General features: G+C 44.6%; 1 protein-coding gene across 5 annotated transcripts in view; it reads right to left on the bottom strand.

The window, feature by feature from the left end:
• LOC122715137 (homeobox protein homothorax) overlaps positions 1-19097 on the bottom strand; it is a 495480-nt gene that overhangs the window by 2016 nt on the left and 474367 nt on the right. For 4 of the 5 annotated variants that reach the window (XM_043937070.1, XM_043937066.1, XM_043937065.1 and 1 more), the window contains one exon: positions 437-602. In XM_043937070.1, coding sequence (XP_043793005.1) covers positions 439-602 — 164 coding nt within the window. In that variant the 3' untranslated portion in view covers positions 437-438. The remainder of the gene's footprint in view (positions 1-436; positions 603-19097) is intronic. The other variant, XM_043937068.1, reaches the window with a different exon arrangement.

Raw genomic sequence — 19097 nt, 5'->3', positions numbered from 1 at the left:
TTTTTTCCGTTTCTTATAGCATAATTGGATCCATTTCGTTTCTTTCTTTTTTTACGAGAATTTTCAAACGCACGAAACGAAAATTTTCCAAAATTTGCAAGACTGAAATAATCCTTCCGATCGAAATGGATCCAAGAATAATAGACGGAGTAATAATAATAATAAAGTTCAAGTCCATCGCGTGATAATTGCAGAGAAGGGACGAAGATATCACGAACTCGACTCCTCCCCCGAAACCCGCATTTTCATCGACGTTCACCAATTTAACCATCCGTTCGATCTTCGTTTCCGGCCATCAATCTTTCCATCGTCATCGTCGCTCGTCACCGCGCCACGATTATCAAATGAACGGGGTCCCGCCCCGCGCAACCCGTTCGTGGTCGAACGTGACCTCGCGCAACCGAAAGGGGAAGAGAGGGCTACTTTTCCCACGTACCTTTATAAGTGATGTCCATAGTACTCCGGGTAATGGTACTGATTGTGGAAGGTGGGATCACCGGGCGGCCGGTGCATCATGCTCGCCGCCTGTCCGTCCATCATGTAGCCCATCGTCGGGTCGGGACTGTACGCCCCGCTAGGACCTGCGGACAATGGCGGAAATACTACGCGTTACTACGGTTAGATCACTGTCCTGTAATCGGCGGGGTGGTATTGGAAAAGCTCGTCGGTTCCGTTCGTGTGACATCGTTCGAATTCGTCCCGTTCTTCGAACGAGATCGAACGATGTTTCGAGCGTTTCGTTTGTCGAAGATCGTGCAAAAGAGAGCGAATCGTTTTGGAAAGTTTTGTTTTCGAGACAGATAGATAGATGGTTGAGAGAAATATAATTTTTCCTTTGATTGTTCGAAAAATTACATTTCTGGACGATGTTATTATTGTTTGAAAGGTAGATATAATAAGGCAAGTTTAAGTAGATAGAAGCGTGTTAAATTTCGAAAATACAATAACTGATTTCAACTTTCGTGATCTTCTTTCGTGATCTTCGTTTAAAAAGTAGGAACCAACGAGCTGTGTTAAATGGTGAATAGTCGACATCAATCGATTTATTTCAAAAGATAATAGTACAAATTATAAAAAAATTCCTCGTGATATCGACTATATATGGACGCGTTCATGTCACCTTCACAGATAGAAATTCGTCTTCCTGTAACGAAAATTCATACCACAGGGATCTCTAATATCTGGAAACGGACGAGGATCGGAAGCACATGCGACGTCAACGATTCATTCAAAGGAGGGAGGGAGAGAAGAAGGAGGGGGGGGACATCGAAACTGGGATTCAATCTTCGTGCGTCAGCATAGACTAAACCGTTTCGGGCGACGACAGCTCCTCTCTCTTTTCGTAAGCGGTAATGGAGCCAGGAATCCACGGGAGGCTCCCCTAGTTTTAATGTCGGTATCTTAATGTATATTGCCGCGATAAATCAAGGCCACTGATTGCGTCCTACCCTCGGGCATCAATACAAGAAGAACGAAAAGCAAGAGAGACAGAGAGAGATAGAGAGAGATCGAGAGGAGAGTCATCTCTAAATCTTAGCCATTGCCAAACGCTCTTCTAATCCTTTCTTATGCCGAATCTAGAATTTATTTCTCGATATTTTGCACGTGTGTATGGTTATTTATTGCTCGTGGAATACCTTTTAACAGATCGGTGATGTTGGATCGAGTTTTCTAGAGAGAGAGAGAGAGAGAGAGAGAGAGAGAGAGAGAGAGAGAGAGAAAATCCTTTTGAGAATGCGGGTAATTGTTCACTCTCTGTTGATAAATGGCGGCGGTGTGTATGGATGAGGTGCTAGAGATTGCGATAATATGGATGGATGGATGCGCGAGAAAGTAATTTCAAATATCTCGTGATTTATTTCGCGAGAAATTGTTTCTTCCATGGCTTCTTTCCATCGGAGATAGATGTAGATTGGAAAGATTGGAATTTAAAAAAAAAGAAAAAAATGTATAAAATTACAAGAGATTAGAAATTTCTTCAGATCGTAATTACCTACGATAATTATCATAAGCTCGGAGTTGAATTGAATCAGCTTGAAATTTTAAATTAAATTAGATTACCCGACCTCGAAATCTCGAGGAATGGAATTAAAATTAAATATATTCCAAATAATAGTAATTTAACTCGCTTGAATATATACATATTTTTTTTTTTTTTTCATAAATTTTTCAAACGATAATAAGAATAAATAATCGATAATTAATCAGAATGCGATGTTTATCGCCGTTCCATTCGACGAACAGCAAATTCTATATAACGCGGTCGCCTCGACGAGGTTTGCTTCGTTCTCAACCCTATCGTAAATCACGATTATTGCGAATGTTTCTTCTGCCCCTCCCTCCCCCCCTCCTACTCTTTATCCATCCCACGGCTCTTCCGTTTCCTCGGACTCGTGTTTTTCTGCCGCGAATTCCATACCTCCCATTTGTTCGCGGGATTTGTTCGTTCTACCCTCCCGAAGGAACTCGAGGAATTGACGAGGGGGAGGGAGGGGGCACCGACAATGGTATGCAAATAATTTTCAAACGATCGCAACCGCGATTCCGCCTCGGTTTCTTTATTTCATCGTACATTTTCCACGCGAGTAATAAACGAGAAGTGGAACACGTGAATGTGAACGATCGACAGAATTTTCGAAAAAATTTTATCCGTATAAAAAGACAGGCGGGAAATTTAAACTCGCGGGACGAAACATGTTCACGCGTATTCAAATTTTGATCCGAATTCACGCACAATAATTTCATTTACGCAATATTTCCCGTGATACGACTCGCATCTCCTTGAAAATCTCCAATCCAAACGAGAGAAAAATCTCAACCTCGAAGTAGGAACGTCTCCATCACCAGACACCAGATACCTTCCTTCTTCTTCTTCTTCTTCTTCTTCTTCTTCTCTCGGCTCTCTTCTGATGGCCGACACGCGCGTAATTCCCGATTTCGCGAGGAATAATCGAACGGTAGATTCGCTTATAACGACGCAATTTGCACGCGAGGGAAGAGGCTGGTTGGTCCACGCGCATCCCTCGGTTCGCGCCGCGGTCTCCTCGAACGCCTCCCGCGTGGCCGATTCCTTAATTTCCCATATTGCGGCCGGTCGACCCACGGCCGTCCCGCTGCGTTATAGCGCGGTTTAATCACACTACAAGCGCGCGTCCCTCGTTAGTGGGATATCTGGACGGCTATAACGGCTAGAGAGGCCGCATTCCGCGCAGCTCGTGAAAGATACACGGAGGAATCGTTTCGTGGACCCCCTTTCCCCTCCCGCGATAATCGTTCCAGGCTCCCGTTGATTGGTGGAAAGCGGGATTCTTTTCACAGACGGGTCGAATTATTTCCTCGAGGATCTTGTCGGGCTGATGGATAATATCGTAATATAGCTTGGTTGCGATTCTCGTTGTCTTCTCTCGTGGCGTGGATGAGGCTGTAAGAGGCTGTAAAACGATCGGTGTACTCGTGTTCCTCCGTCCCCCGTGGATGGTTATGATCGAGGAGATTGGTGGTAGTCGTGGTCTTGTAAAGGTAGTCGATAATGACTTCATACGAGAGGTGGATTTCTAATGTGGATCCCTGTTTGAGATATCTTTTTCTTTTCCGATTGTGACTTCAATGGAATTTGAAATGTGATACGCCGTATTGGATAATCGTATCGATTCGATTTTATTAATTAATAATTAATGATTAACGAGCGGAAAATCTTCAAAATGAAATGGAAGAAAATTTGCACTCGAGGATACGAAACGCGATTGTAAAAAAGAAAAGTAAAATTTCCAACCAATTGTAATTGCAATTGCAATAGAAACAAAAGGGACACGAAATTCCAAACGCAAAAATACAAATGGGCAAACAAACGTACACGATACAGCAAAGGACAATCGCGATATCTCACGGCATCCACCTGTATCCACAATCGTTCGAATTCACGAGCCACCCTACAACTCACCAGCCCGCCATATCGCAACGATTAAGCCTATACGCCATCGCCTCTCTCTCTCTCTCTCTCTCGACTATCGAGGCAAGAACAAAAGGATCGATGATATCTCGATGGATCGTCAGATTCTTATCTAGGCTGGACCTTCGAACGATTCGCAAAAATCTCTAAAGAGAGAGAGAAAGAGAGAAATTTCCTTTAATAAACGAACCATATGATCGCAGCTTCAAATACTTTTTATCTTCGAGTCTCGTGATAGCACTTCACAGTTAAAATTGCGACCAATACTTCTCCACACGGTCGAGATTAACGTTTAATCGAAGTTTAGCGATGAAAGGGTAACGAGGAAAATTGGATGTAACGTTGTTGGTGAGACGTGTAAATCCGTGAACTTGTTCCTGATGCGATTTTCCGACCCTCCTCGAAGAGGGTTAAGACACACGAAGCTACGAGCGCAATACCGTGGTGGCCGGCCATTCATTTTGGAGCTTCTGGAGGGAGAGAAGGAGGAGGAGGAGGTTAATTGCAGACGCGGCAACTGGCGAGAAAGTATGTCGAGGATGCGCCGGGGAAGCAACTTGGAGGTGTCGTTTAAGGGGTCAACGCGATCCGGAAGAGAAATTTGAATCTTGGAACGCAACCTGTGAAATTCGCGTTCCGTTTACGAGTTTCTTAACCAAGCCAAGTCATCAAGTCGAGTAAAATAGTTCAGTTTCGAGTTATTTTCTCGAGTTCAGAGACGAACACGAATTCAGAATTTGAGTTTTGAGAAATTCTCGTGATTGAAAGAAGAATTTCTCAGAGAAGAGGAATAGTTCGCAAGAGTCGGTACTTCTTCGTCAGATAAATATCGAGGAGGAGGGAAGTGTCGATACTTCGTTTCCTTGACGGGCAGGCGATTTATAGAATTGAATAATGGGTGAATTAGCGACGATTACAAATTGGCCGGTCGCGTAATAAATAGCCAGAGAATTGATTAATAAGGACGCGTTAAACTGTGCATCGTTATAATCGATGATAAATTATGCGAGCCACTGCGGATGCAGAAACGACTGACGGAATTTATGAGACGGTTCGCCGTCCATACGTATCTCCAATGAAATTCGACGAAATCGAAAAAAAATCGGAACAATTTCGCCTCATCTTTGCATCAACGCACAATAAGAAACGCAACAAGAAACAATTTACCATAAGATTTTACACCGAATTCAAATTTTTTACAAGTATAAACGACAATCTAAAGACTCATTTCGTTCATTCAATATCACAATTGACAGTTTTTACACGTATAATTGAAAAATATATACTTGCAACGAGAGTGAAATAATTCAAAAACTGCTTCGCTACCTCGAACAAATCGCAGCGAATCCTTATTTCATCACATCTTCCCCCCATCCCAATGAATTAATTTTCCAGAATCCATCATCGACCTGTACCCCTGTCAATCACGACAACGATAAAAAACACACACTATTACTTAATTAACGATCCGATCGCGAGCGCAACGCACGATAGGTTCATCCCCCCATTACGAAACTTCCCTCCTCTCTGATCAGCCGGCTCGAGCAAACCGCAAAACACGGAAAGACACGTTGGAGCAGCCCGCTAAAGCGTATCTATTATACCCCCGGCAAGATAATCCCCACGGAAACGAGGTAAAACTTGGAAATCCGTTTTGTGGGTTTCGGGGGAAGGGGTGGCTTCTCTTGCCCGCCCCTCCCCCGCCAACACGGGAACAACATTAGTAACTTATGGTTGCGGCCCACCGGTTGGGACGGCTGGCTGCGTTTCAGACGTAGATCCGGAACTGCGGGACCGTGGCAAGAGGTCGAAGGCCTAGAGAGACCTTCGGGCGCAAACCTGGACGAGCGTGGAATCCTTGCGGGAAAGGATATGGGAGGGGAACGAAACCGAGCTTCCGAACTTAGTTTCCGCGCGACACGACGGCGAGTTTCGAGAGGCTCCACGAGGCTCTCCGCTCCGAGGAGAGGACCGTAGTTGGCTTCTCTCTCGCCGGTGCGAAAACCGCGGAAGAAGGGACGCCGAGGAGGGCCAGCCGTGATAAATATGAGCGGTCCAAGCAGCCGAGCATCAGTTCTCGGGGAGAAACTTCACGCTCGTGGCCGACTGTTGCAACAACGAAGTTTACCGCCAAGATTTAAAGCTGCCCCTAAAGTTCGACCTTTACGTCTTCCTCGCTCCTTCTCCGGTGGAATTGACGATTTAATTAGGGGAGGGGGAGGAAATGGTGGCAAATCCTTTGGACTACTGGGATACACGTTATTTGATATCAATTAGCCAGAGAATTTCTAGAGTTATTTATCAGATTACATTACAGATTACGAGTTAAGTAATTATATATTTTAAATAAGGTAGAACGCGAGAAAGAGGAAGAAGGAGAATATTTATATTGCAGCGTCGGATTGGAATTCGTTTGAAGAAATGATGAAATTCGAATTGGAAACTAGAAAGTCTAGGAGGACGGTAACTACCATCGCGTTACCCTCGAGTCCTCGAGGGATGAAACGAGGAAGAGCGTGACGAGGGGAATCGTCACGGTTAGTGGGTAGCAGGGGGAGCTTGATCCCACAGTTTCTAGCCTTGGCCGTTCGTTCACGGCCAAGCAAATTCCGAGAGTCGAGTCGAGACACGAGTAAGAAGAAGAAGGGGGAGGAAGGGTGATTCGTCGAGCGGAAACCGGAAATGTGGTCCGGAACCTTCAACAATCCCTCGATGAAACTATTGGTCATCCGCGACGCAATACGCCGGATACGCCGGATCTAATAACTCATCCGCCTGCTGCTCTCTTCTCTCTCTCTCTCTCTCTTCTTTTGCCTTTAACATTCTTTCTCCTCCACATTTATTTTCTCTTTCTATCTCGTTCCTTTCGTGTTCACGCGTTCTCCGTTTTTCTCTCGCCGCGTCGTCTGCCGGTTTCCTAGCATTGTTCGTTTCGACGGCGATCGAAGATAACGTCGTCGGCCGAGGAGAGAATAATATCGGTGTCACGGAGGCCGGTGTGTATTGTGACGATTCCACAATGAATTTCTACCGAATCGACGGCTCCGCGCCATTGTCGGTCCGCGCTACGAATCCGTAAATGGTACGATTAAAACGGCTAATGGAAACGATTCCGGAAACCGATCGACACCGTCGCGGCCGACTACATCAGTATTGTCGCAACTAACGGTAATTCACGATGGTTTTGGCAATCACTACATACGCAAGTGGAAAGGATGTAAGATCGAGATTTTTCTATCGAGAACTCTGAAAAATTTGGAAATTTTCATATGCAATATAAATCTTAAGCTTCGAAAATATTTATATGTGTGCAGAGTGTTAATATTTATTCGTTGTAAGATATCTTTGAAAGATAAATACAAAAATTGATGTTTAAAAGGTTAATTGTCAAAGATCGTTTAACGGATCACACTTGTTATCAACTTAAATTCGAATATAATAATATTTTAGATAGATTGATCTAAGGATTAACATGGCCTCTCTTTCTAAGACACAACTATTTCCAACGAATATACCCTTGCAAGGCGAGACCATACTCCCCGGCAGGACTTGAAACAACCTCTCCGGGGTGTGATATACGACACGACGTAATTGCAGGAATTTAATCAATCAGAAATATACCCTAGCGCGAGTACAAGGCGGTCGCCTTGCCAAGCCGAGTTAAGCCTCGAGGGAGTCTCATTTAAGATAAATCCTGGGGAGAAGAACGGCGAACTCGGGTCATCGTGATCCTTCGTACGGATGATGAAACGTTTGCACCACTATCCTAGATTCTCCTCCATTCATCCTTCCTCCCTCTCCCTCCTCTTCTCGTTCCTCGCCTCGATTTCGTGTCCCTCACCCTCCCCCTCTTCGTTGATTTTAACTTCGCCGCTCGTTCTCTCTCCTCGTATGTACAACAAACGTCTCCACGTGTACACGTGAGAGAGGAGTGGAAACAGGCACACACGAACAAGGGCACACACGATCCTCCTCCGCGACCCTCTGATATATAGCCCCTTGGAGGTCGATGACTTCCGCTATTTTTCTTCCGCTGTCTCCAGCAAGCAACTTCCCTTTCCTAACGTGCACCCCGCCCCACCACTGTTTCGGGGTACTTTTCTACGCCCGTGGCTCGAGGATATCCAACCGTGGACATCGACCGAGGGTTGCTCCGTTGCATCGAAGATGCGGCCGAGTGATCGAATCTCTCGAAGAAAATCTATCGGGGGGGAAATTCGTTTCGAAATTCCCTTCTTGATTCGAAGGGGTGGTGAAATTGAGACGATGATAATGAAAATTCTCGGCTCTTTCGAAAGTTTGGAAAAGAAGAAAGGAAGAATTGTAGATCCTGGTACAATTTGGTACTAACATCTTGGATTATTGATTTTTGTGATGAAAAATTGTGAAAGAATAATAATATTGTTAGAATTTGAATGATAATCTGAAACACAAGATTCCAGACAAATTGAGCTAATTAGAATAACTATTCACGAGTACAAGTTGTTTCTTTTTTCTTTCTTTTACAATTACATTTAACAACAACAACTTCATACAAGAATATCCGATATTTAATCGACGAGAGCGATATCGATTCGCCGGTAGCAACGTTCAACGAAATACTTATTTACAAATGCACAAGCAACCAGCATTACAAAGCAGATTTTTGTCGTGCAAGTTGCAGAACAATCTCCAAGCGAGCAAGAGAGAGAGAGAGAGATACAGAAACAACAAAGAGAGCGTATAAACGAGTATACACGAAAATACGGTATCAAAGAAGCTACTGCATTTATGGATGTCCTCCCCGTGACAAGCCGAAATTAATTTACCCCCCTCCCCCTCAAGACTCGAGCGTTGGCATATTTTAACCCAGTTCTTCAACCTCCATCCTCCTTTCTTTTTTCTCCTCCTTCAACCCTCGTCCAACCTTCTCACCCTCTCTCTCTCTCTCTCTCTCTCTCTCTCCACCCTCAACCAAGACTCCACACATAAATTTCTATCGACGGATCGGTAGAGATCAGCTGAAATCCTTCGCGGCGATTCGATAAAACCCGAAGAGGCGCTCGCGGCTGACTGGCTCCTCCTCGGTTGACGCGATAAATAATTAATGATGGAACGAACGGCCAAGCATCGGTGGAAAGAGAAAGAGAGAGAGAGAGAGAGGGAGAGCGGGTGGGAGGGGACGAGTATTGCCAGGTCCATAAAACATTTAATATTTATAAGGTACGAAACGAGACGAGACGAGACGAGACGAGACGGGATGGGACGGGACGAGGGCGGGAGGAGAAGCAAGACTGCTGCCACGGATATATATTATCGGATCTTATACGGCCTCCTATACGGTATTTAGATATTTTAATTAACCGATTGGCTATAAATTATGATAATTAAGGAGGGCCACGGCCCTCGGAGAAACCTGACGTTCGCGTTGTTTTGCCGCTCTCTCCGGGGGATTGTACGGGCGACGCGGGTCGACATGTGCACGACGATCCACGTGTAACGAATCGTCCCGGCCTCGAATTCGAAATCGAGATTAGACGATTGTTTCTTGGGAATTTTTGGCCCTCGAGAAATCAAATGTGGATGGCGAACAAGAGACAGTTGAGGAATCGGGGAATGGAAAATTGTTAGGTTAGGTTAGGTTAGGTTGGATTTTGAGAGTGTTTTTAAGGGATACTTAGGCTGGTGGAACGTTGTTTTATGTTTATGGGAAACGGTTTATGAGGAAAGTGAAGTTAAAGAGCGCTTAGGGAGACGTTTGAGACGGCGCGTTAGTTTTACTTGACTCGTTCGAACGTTGAAAAAAAAACAAACTATCGATCGTTAAATCATACTTGTTTTTGTCGATTGCTTTCGTTATTGACACATATAATATTCGTTTCATAAATTTCTATTAATTTATAGCCTTTTATATTAATTTAAAATAATCTTGTGAAAATGCACCAAAAAAAAAAAAAAGAAAGAAAATCAAATGAAGCTTCTTGAAAAAATTCTCATCGATAATAATCCTTGCCTACGCTAAAAGTGTACTACGATTCCACGAATGATACGTATCGAAAGCTCCCTCGAAAAGCAGCTTTTAACGTCGATCGAAGGCATTGCACCCCTCTCTGAATATTTATTACGTGTCCCGTGGGGAATCAAAGTGGACGTCAGCAAAGAGAAAGAAGCATCACTCGCCACCTTGGTCAATTAATCAACGCGTCTCGAGAATCAAGCGTCGTCGCGATTTCCTTTCAATTCCATCGATCGTGCCGAGGCGAGCTGGTACGAGCATTGAAATAATAATGCGCGTAAAAGGTGGATTTTAACGAGGCGAGCGGATGCAACAGTCTTGGTCAGGGGCGTCCAAGTCCGCTGTATTACAGAGAGCATTCTTAACAGTGTCAATAAAAGGGAGGTTATGAGAGCCACAAACGTCGGAAGTGTCTCTCCTTACGACGGGCATAAATAAAGCCGAACGGTGGCTGGCTGGTCGTTTAAATGTCGTAGAAATAACTACGAGTTGAACTTTGGGTTCGACGTTCGACTTTCTTGCCTCGTGATACGCTATTACTCACATTCGTTTCGCTCTTTGACTAATTGTAAGCAATCTCTAAGCGTGCACGAGTGGGTGGTCAAAAGTCTTGAGATCGAATTTTCTGGCAATTCTCCGATCCGTTGTTAACGTCCAATCGAACTAATTTAAATTTATTATCCACGAACGATTAAAATTAAACTAATACGCATGTATATTTTTAAGAATTAATTTTCGAAAGCGTAAAACCCGATCGATTTAACGACTCTAACGTTTCTTGAAATAATCGACGAAGAATTTTTAAGCAGTTTTTACAAAACTCTTATCCCTTCTTAGGATAAACTCTTGAATTCTTGTGACGACAAGCGAGAAAATAAAAATTTATTTTCCATTTCGAAAATAAAATTCTCGCTACAGCTTTTCATATAGAAAAATATTAACGAACGACAACGAACGTTCTTCGACGGAACTCAAACTTCGAATGAATCAAGTGAATTCAAGGAAGAAGAAGAAGAAGAAGAAGAGAGAAAGAAAAAAAAATAGTAGAAGAGGAAAAAAAAAACCTTTCATGACGAGTCGGTATCGAAAAGCACCCCGATGGCGCGATAGGAGCCGACTTAACAGCCGGCTCGGAACGGGCGTCGATGCGTTTCCGCGATATCATTCCTCCCCCATCCCCTCCTCTCCCCTCCCCTCTCCCCTGTCTGTCGAAGCGAGCCAGGTTTCTTCCTGCTCACCATTACCGCGGATGGAGGCTTGATGGCGAAAGTGGTCTAGAGGGTAAACGGTCAACGAGACTCGAGATGAGATAGAACAGGCTATTATGGCCACGCCGATAAGATAGGTCCACCCCTCCTGCGATACGCGATAGTCCGCTGGACGGAGAGTAGGGGGGCGAGGTGGGGGAGTTGGGGAGAGTTGATACACCGGACGCGATCCACGGCATGAAAAATCTAGTTGGAGGAGACGAGAATGGGGAGAAGAGGAGGAGGAGGAGGAGGAGGAGGAAGAGGAGGAGAAGGAGGGTGGAGGCGAATGGAAAAGGGGATGGACGAAGGGTGGGCGGTGTCCAGCTAGAACCCGGAGAACTCGGACCTTATCTTTTCATAGCGATCGTGACCGTCCAAGACTTCATTTCCGTGCTCGAGGAGCCACCCCAACGGGTCGGTTTATGGTACACGTACATACGTAACCGGTAACGAAATGGACCTCTTGGCTCGTTTACATGGAAACGGATTTCGCCGGGAGGAAATTAGTCGCGTTTCGTCGTGCTCCAAACGGGGAAGGGGGGACGGTGATTCTGAATTGATCGATGATTTATGGAGATCGGGATATTTCGATATTGAGATGAAAAAAAAAAAATAAAAATAAAAGGACGATTGTGGATAGGGGAATCGTTGAGGAAAAATATCGCACTTGCGATCTTTTCTTTTTCTATCGAGAAATGAAAAGGATATAGATTTTTTTTTTTTTTTGATATAAATATATATAAGAAACAATTGTGGAAATGTATGCGAAAGAAGAAAAGAAAAAATTGTTCCTCATCCTGCGGATCGAGAAAAAAATGAATTTGCAATGGAATAACATTCGACCATCGAATAACATTCGCGACCGGTTAACCCCCGTCGGCTCGATATTACGTTCTAACCACTGAAAATCGCGCGCGTCGATCGAGACTTTAATACAGCCGGATGCAATTTCCCGCAAGTAAGCCGGCCGTGTCCCAGTTCCGCTCGATCCCCGAGCAAATAATAACATTTCTATAAGTCGGTCGTTTGTATTCGACGACTGGCGCCCGTGCACCCCATTTCAATTAACGTATGATCTATGTCGTATAAGAAGCCGTATCCACGCCACCTTTCAAACATTGGGGCCGTAATGTGCGAGGGATCGGCTCTCTAAGTAACTCTATATCACGTCTACGTGACACGAAACGCAGAGAGAAAAAAAAAAAAAAGAAAAAAAAGAAGAAGAAATCTTATATAGCCGAGAAGGCTATAGCCAGAGAGGACGAGAATCGTATCTCTCTCTCTCTCTCTCTCTCTCTCTTTTTCTCCCAATTGTCCCCAAGATTGTTCTCCACAGGCTAGAAACGGAATGAAATATGGCTACTTATTCGTCAAAGAATATGTTACGCGACACGGTGAAGGGTGCAACGAATAGCAATTTGTCGGAATATTCTCGGGGAGGGAAGAAGAGACACCGACTGAATTTCAAGATTTATGCAATTTTTTGCAAATTATCCAACGAGAGATCATCGATAGCTCGTTACAGATTTTATTCGGATCGTAAATTTGCTCGCAAGACATTCAAGAGCTTTCAAACTCGAAGAGGAGGATTATGGTTCGTAGATTCCATTGAAAATACGTATATATATATATATATATATATATATATATACATATCCAATAATCTCCTAAAACAAAAAATGGAAAAGAGCCTAACCCCTTATGATTACCAGCCGCGCAAAATAAAACCATCTCGAATTGACCGCGATCTCTCTAAACCGACGAATCGCGCCCCCATTCACGGGGGAGCAAACAAAGCAAACAGAAACTTACAAACAAAACTCTCGACAACCCCCTTTTTTACTCCCCCCCCCTCCCCTCGCGATTCAAATCCAAAGTGAAGTCGACGCCGTAGTAGTCGACGTCGGCGCTTTCGATGACGTTCCCAGGGGGAGGAGGAGGGTGTGGGTGTGGGTGACGTACGGGGTGTTGGCAATTTCTCCCGATTCCCGACCCCAGGACATCCATTTTATTTAGCGCACCACGAGGTGGACCACGAGGCGAGGGGGGGATAGGTGGAAACGCTCGGACGGTGGACGACGACGACGAGGGGGAGGAGGGAGGCTCTTTCTCTTTTTCTCCATCTACCGATATCCCATCCGTGGCAGAGGGAACGTTTACCAGCGGGCTGGTGTCCAGCCACCGTCGAGAGAGGGATAGGGATGGAGGAGGGTGAGGAAGAAGGGAGAGAGGAAAAGAGAGAGGGAGACGGAGAGGAATCTCCTTCCTTTTCTCTCCATCCCCCATCCTCCTCGACGAGTTGGCCAGATATAGAGTGGCGCGGAGATCGAACGCCGCGCCGGGCGGGGCGGAGGGGGAGACGGGGCGAGACGACGGAAGAAGGGAAGAGAGCGTGGGCTGGGGTGTCTGGACCGCTCTCCCGAGATGGACACAGAGAATCGCCATTACAAATTGACAAGCTTGATTGATGGTCAGCGCGCAAGGGACGACGCCGGAGGAAGGGAGGAGGCGAGAGGAGGAGGAGGAGGAGGAGGAGGGGAAGGATAGGCCGAACGGACGGAAAGAACGACGAGAAAAGGGGAATCGGATGTGGCTGGAGACCGACCCAGGGGGTTGTGTGGGGAGGCCAAGGGGCAAAAGGGATGGATGTGGACCAAGTGAGATCGAGTGGATATGGACCGAAACTACGGATACTAAACTGGACCCCGAAGCTCACAGGGACCTTTCCACTTTCTCTCTTTCCATAGAAGGTCGGATAGCATTTTGCAACGATGGTAGGGCGAAAGAGGGAGAAGGGAGGGGAGTGTTATCAACCGAGACCTCTCAGCGAGCGCGTAACGAATGGCCCGCGAGGTGATTCGTAAAGAGGGGGTTGGTGATATCTCGCGAAAGGGATGTAGGACGAAGAAGGAGGAAATCTTTTGATCCTTGATCCGGATTTTTTTCACTGATTTTGTTGGGATTTCGAATAAAACGAGAACTTAAAGTTGCAATTTAAAGGGATTGTTTTAACAGGAATTTGTCTCCATTTTCACAATACATATACTTTGATAAATATTTCGGAAAGAATGGTATCGCAATTCGTTTCAAACTAATCGATCCCTCCCTCGAAGGACACAACGCGAAATGAAACTTTTAATAATTCGTTATCGATTTTCACAAAATACAGTTAAAAATAAAACACATTTCGATGGACGCGTTCATCCATCCGTATCTCCATTCGCAAACGTTCGTTTACGAATCAAATACGTCAGCGGAATATTTAATCGATCCATCAAAATCATCTCACGCTACATCGAAATACCCAGGATTTACAAAGGGTTTACAACGAGAAAGAAGATCTATCTTCCGCACAACAGGCATCGGCCAACCCTATCCGATTAGGATCGGCCTGTAACGCGATTACGTCTCACGCACGCGACCCGCTCGAATTAAAAACAAGCCGGCCAATTAAACACTAATCGCCGGATACGAAAGTTGGTTCTGGGAGGGATTGCTATTAAAGTCGACGGTCACGGACGTTCGCTTGTCGATCTCTCGACAGCATGGGAAAAACGAAACTGCGAACCCGATCGTAAACGACAGGCCAAGCTTCTGTGAAAGTGAGCGTAAAGAGGAAGTTTTGAAGACGTGGTGGAAAGGAAGAGAGAGAGAGAAAAAAGAGAGAGAGAGAGAGAGAATGATTTGGTGGAAAAGAGACGGGGAACAGAGTCGACACGAAGCCGACCTTTCCTCGTGATCTATGGCTCTGAACTCCCATAGCCAACGTTGACCCCTGGCTACCGACGAATGCCGGGAATAATAAGCAAAACCGGCAATTAAGATATCTTCGACGGAGTCGTCGTCGACTCCCCGCCAATTCCTTTGCACTTTTAAGCGGCCTTCGTTTCTCGGTACGCGTAAATCGAAAGCCCCTCGTAAAGTCGAACGCGGGATTCAGTCGTGTGTTTGTTGGATACGCGGTGGCATACGATTCGCGATAAATCGTTGGAGAGAACGAACCGATTGGAAGCAGAGGATTAGCATGTTCTGTTGGCGGAAAAATGAGAAAAATTCTTTTCGAAATTTTGCATCTTTTCGATTTACAGTCCTCTCGGAAATACAGCAACGCTCGGGAGAAGTATCCGCAAATTGCATCTCGAGAATTTACTTATAACAGCTGAGTTCTTTCAATGCTTAGAACTGAATGGTTTCAGAAACGATTATCGTTATTCTTCTTCGTGGCAGCAGAAAAAAATGTGAAAGTGTCTTTCGAAGGATGAAAGAAACATTTTCTCTTTCTTAGCCAACACTCACTACTCGAATACTTTACTACGTCACGATTGTAATCACAGCCAGTTGAGAATTCCGATCTAGGAATTTCAATAGAGGCGATGAAAAACATGGAGTGGGTTGGCGGTATCGGAAACAGCTTGTTCAACGAAGGGAAAACAGGCTCGAGGAAGGTTGGCTCGAGGTTGGCCGGCTTCCTTTTATCGTAGTATCGTTACGAAATGCGCCGTACGGTCACAGCTTTACGGTACTTCGGGGCTGCTGTTACGTTTTTACTGCGCCGTTTCGCGCGCACGCAAAGGAGACGACGACGATTCCGAGTTGTGGTGCCGAGTTGTGTGCGTTTAAGTTGGAACGTCGGGGTCAACGAGCAAAGAGAACGAGCGCGAGATAATTCCTAGACCGATAAACTTTCACAGAAACATATTTTTAAACGTATTTTATTGTACAATATATATATATATATCTTGAAACTGGATTCGGATTGGAAGAAAATTTTTAAACGTTTCATTCCGAAAATAGAACTAACTTCCGCTCCGAAGGATCGTTAGAGGCGCTTAAGAAAGCTTTATCTCGATAGGTTCTTCCGGCTCTCGACACAGTCGTGCAAAGAAAAAAGGTAATTCTTAATCGTCTCACTGACCTATCTCAAACTCCAGACAAGTGGCAGATACGATTCTTGGAAGAACGTTTTTTCGGAAAGGAAAAAAGGAAAAATATAGATTCGTAGATATTATTCATAGACTCGTCCATAATCTGGCAACCGATATCGGGATGAAGCAATTCTTTTAAGTAAATTTTAATATAAATTTCGATATAATGATTCATTGTTGCGACATAAAGAGCATAATTTCGATGGATACGATTTTTACTTGCGTACGTTAGTTTCGTAGCTAAAAAAAAAAATCTGCAATCCGGTTAACTAATTTTTCGAGCGAAATATTCTCGCGATAAAATTTACGGCGATTTCCACGGAACATTTAAGGGAGGAGCTCGCTGGCGGAACTTCTGTTTAGCATCACGGCCATTTAGTGGCATCCCCCGTCAATTTCGCTCGCCTTCTCTTCTCAGAATCCATCCAATTTGCGCGTATGCAACAATGTAGAAATTTCTGCGTTTCGACGTAGCTTTATGATTGGAGGGGCGCGTTGTTTTTGGAACGCGACCGCCAATTCCCATTAGTCGATTCTACGTCTCGTTCAAAAACAGAGATATCCTCCTCCCCTTCTAAAATATTACATTACACTTTCAAATCGGATGGCCAGCGTGTAAATTGAATTCGATTACGAGCCGTTACAAAATCAAAGCTCCACAATATACTGATTGGAATGCCAGGCAACGAAACGCGTGAAAACACCAGCGATCATTCGCAATAAACTATCGGAGCGGCGCGTCGTTTCAAAAATTTGACAGGTGCAGGTAGGGACGAGTGTTGGATGCGATGAGATGTGTTGTAAAACCAATGCTCGCTACTTTTAAAATATTTAATAAAAAAAAAAAATATTAAATAAAAAATAGTAGAGAAAGAGAGAGAGAGAGAGAGAAAGATGGAGGATTTGAAATTTAATCCATACGTCCATATATGCGATCATCGAATTTTTTTTGCGAAATTTGATACGATTGAAAAATTCCATAGCTTCTTTTTTTTTTTTTTTTTTTTAAAGAGATAAATCAAATCAAAATGATGAAATACAAAAAACGAAAAAAAGAATGAAAGAAAGAAGTAAATTGAATCTATTAAATGATCCAACGTCGTGGTTAATCGCGATTTAGCCAATTGGTCGAAATTACACAGTGTAAAATTAGCAGTGCTCACGCACGGCCTCGAGAGCAGTAAAGGGATACGTACGAGGTTTTAACGCCGCCATCCTAATACTCGGCCGTAAAACCACGATCCCTTTTAAATCCTTCCCCATTCGATGGCGAGCACGATACACAGACAGGGCAACTCGCTCGAACTATAAAATATAAAGCCACGGACGCATCGTTTTACGACGTACAAGCTGCCTCCGTGTCTCCCCGGATCCGGATTCTATTAGGTTTATATCGTGCCCTCCTCGCGATCAAAGAGAGACACGCGTTGGGGATCTCCTTGCCCGAATGAGTATAAGGGAGCTTCTTCCCTGTTACTACTGGAAAATTGCCTTTTTCTGCCGTGTTTAGCAGATAGGAAGTGGGGTCGAGGAAGTTTTAAACGGCGATATGCAGAGGCTTTTGATCGATATCAAAGATTCTGAATTATCTTCAGTAGTTGAAAATCAGATGATTCGCCACTATTATTAAATCTATCTGTACTTTATCGAAAGGCGCACGATTACCAATTTTAATCTCGTCGAAATTTATCATGGCAACCCTCTTACACAACCTTATTCTTCTTCTTATTCTCGTCTAGTCTCTTCGCGCAAATACTATTATATACTCTTCTTCCTCTGTTCCTTCCTTCCTTTCGTCGATTCCTGCACCACGAACATCCTCAATCACCGAGCCGAAAATCGTACAATCTTTATTCCTCAATTTTACTCTTCCCCTTCCCCCTTGGACCCCTCGTTTGGAATCGTTATCGGGGCAGAAGGGAGGCATGAAATCACTGATTGCGGCGGGGCAAGAACGCGTCTGGGACGCGAGACGAGGATGGATGCTCGGGAATAATAAGAATGGGCCGCGGGCCACGCGGAGTCAATGCGGAGCAGCTGCGATCCGCGTAATGAAAGTATGATTGATGATGGAGCCGACGCGCGTCATTAGCTCGACACGAAGAGGCGCGACAAGGAGGATTGGATCCTCTCTCGACAAAATCCTTTCTCCCGTTCCGGAGTTGTTGCAGCCACGGAACGTGTTCTGAATTAGCTGCCCTAATACAATTCGAACGAGCTACTCTTCGTTCCTTCCCCTCTTCTTTCCCCTGGGCTGAGATGGACTGGTAATATTTCCGTATAAAAGAACAATGAGAAATGAGAATGTTCGAGCGAATGATTGGCGAAAGGAGAGGAAATCGGATTTCGTTTGGCGCTCTCGTCGAATCGAAACAAGTAAATTGAATTCTTGTTCAAATTAATAGAATTTTATCCGAATGATTAGGAAGAAAAAAGTAATTTATTTTAACAGCATAAAAAACAGATGATCCACTAACGATGCATACTGTTAGATCTGGTTTAAAAATAAATATAAGACGCGTTTACGCATTAATTACAAAAAAAGAAAAGAAAAGGAAAGGAAAAGAAACAAATGCTAATGCCACGTGAAGCCAAGTCTCGAAAATGAAAACTAACGGGAGAAACGATTCTCGACAAATCTGATATCTCACGCCGTATAGATCATCATTTAGACCGTCGTTATGATTAATGAGCCCCGAAGCGAATACCGCAGACTCGCAAATTGCGGATACGATCGGCTCGTATACGATACGGGGACAATTATCGATCCATCGCGTTGGACGGGATGAAACGCGACCTCTCACCTGGCCGGCCGAAAGTCGAAGGAAGAAGGCTGATACGATCGACGGGGGAGCGGGGGAGCATTCGAAAGACGCATTTATCTCGCTTCCGTTCGAGCAAAATCTGCCCAGGGGCCTAATGCTCCGGCTATTAAGCTTTAATGGACTGCTGATCGTCCAGCATCCTGGACCGGGGGG

The sequence above is a fragment of the Apis laboriosa genome, unplaced genomic scaffold, assembly GCF_014066325.1.
Source record: "Apis laboriosa isolate Shangri-la unplaced genomic scaffold, ASM1406632v1 scaffold34_cov151, whole genome shotgun sequence".
In the NCBI taxonomy this organism is placed as follows: domain Eukaryota; kingdom Metazoa; phylum Arthropoda; class Insecta; order Hymenoptera; family Apidae; genus Apis; species Apis laboriosa.
The sequence above is the reverse complement of the archived record's forward strand: the minus strand, read 5'-3'. Positions and strand labels throughout refer to the sequence as shown.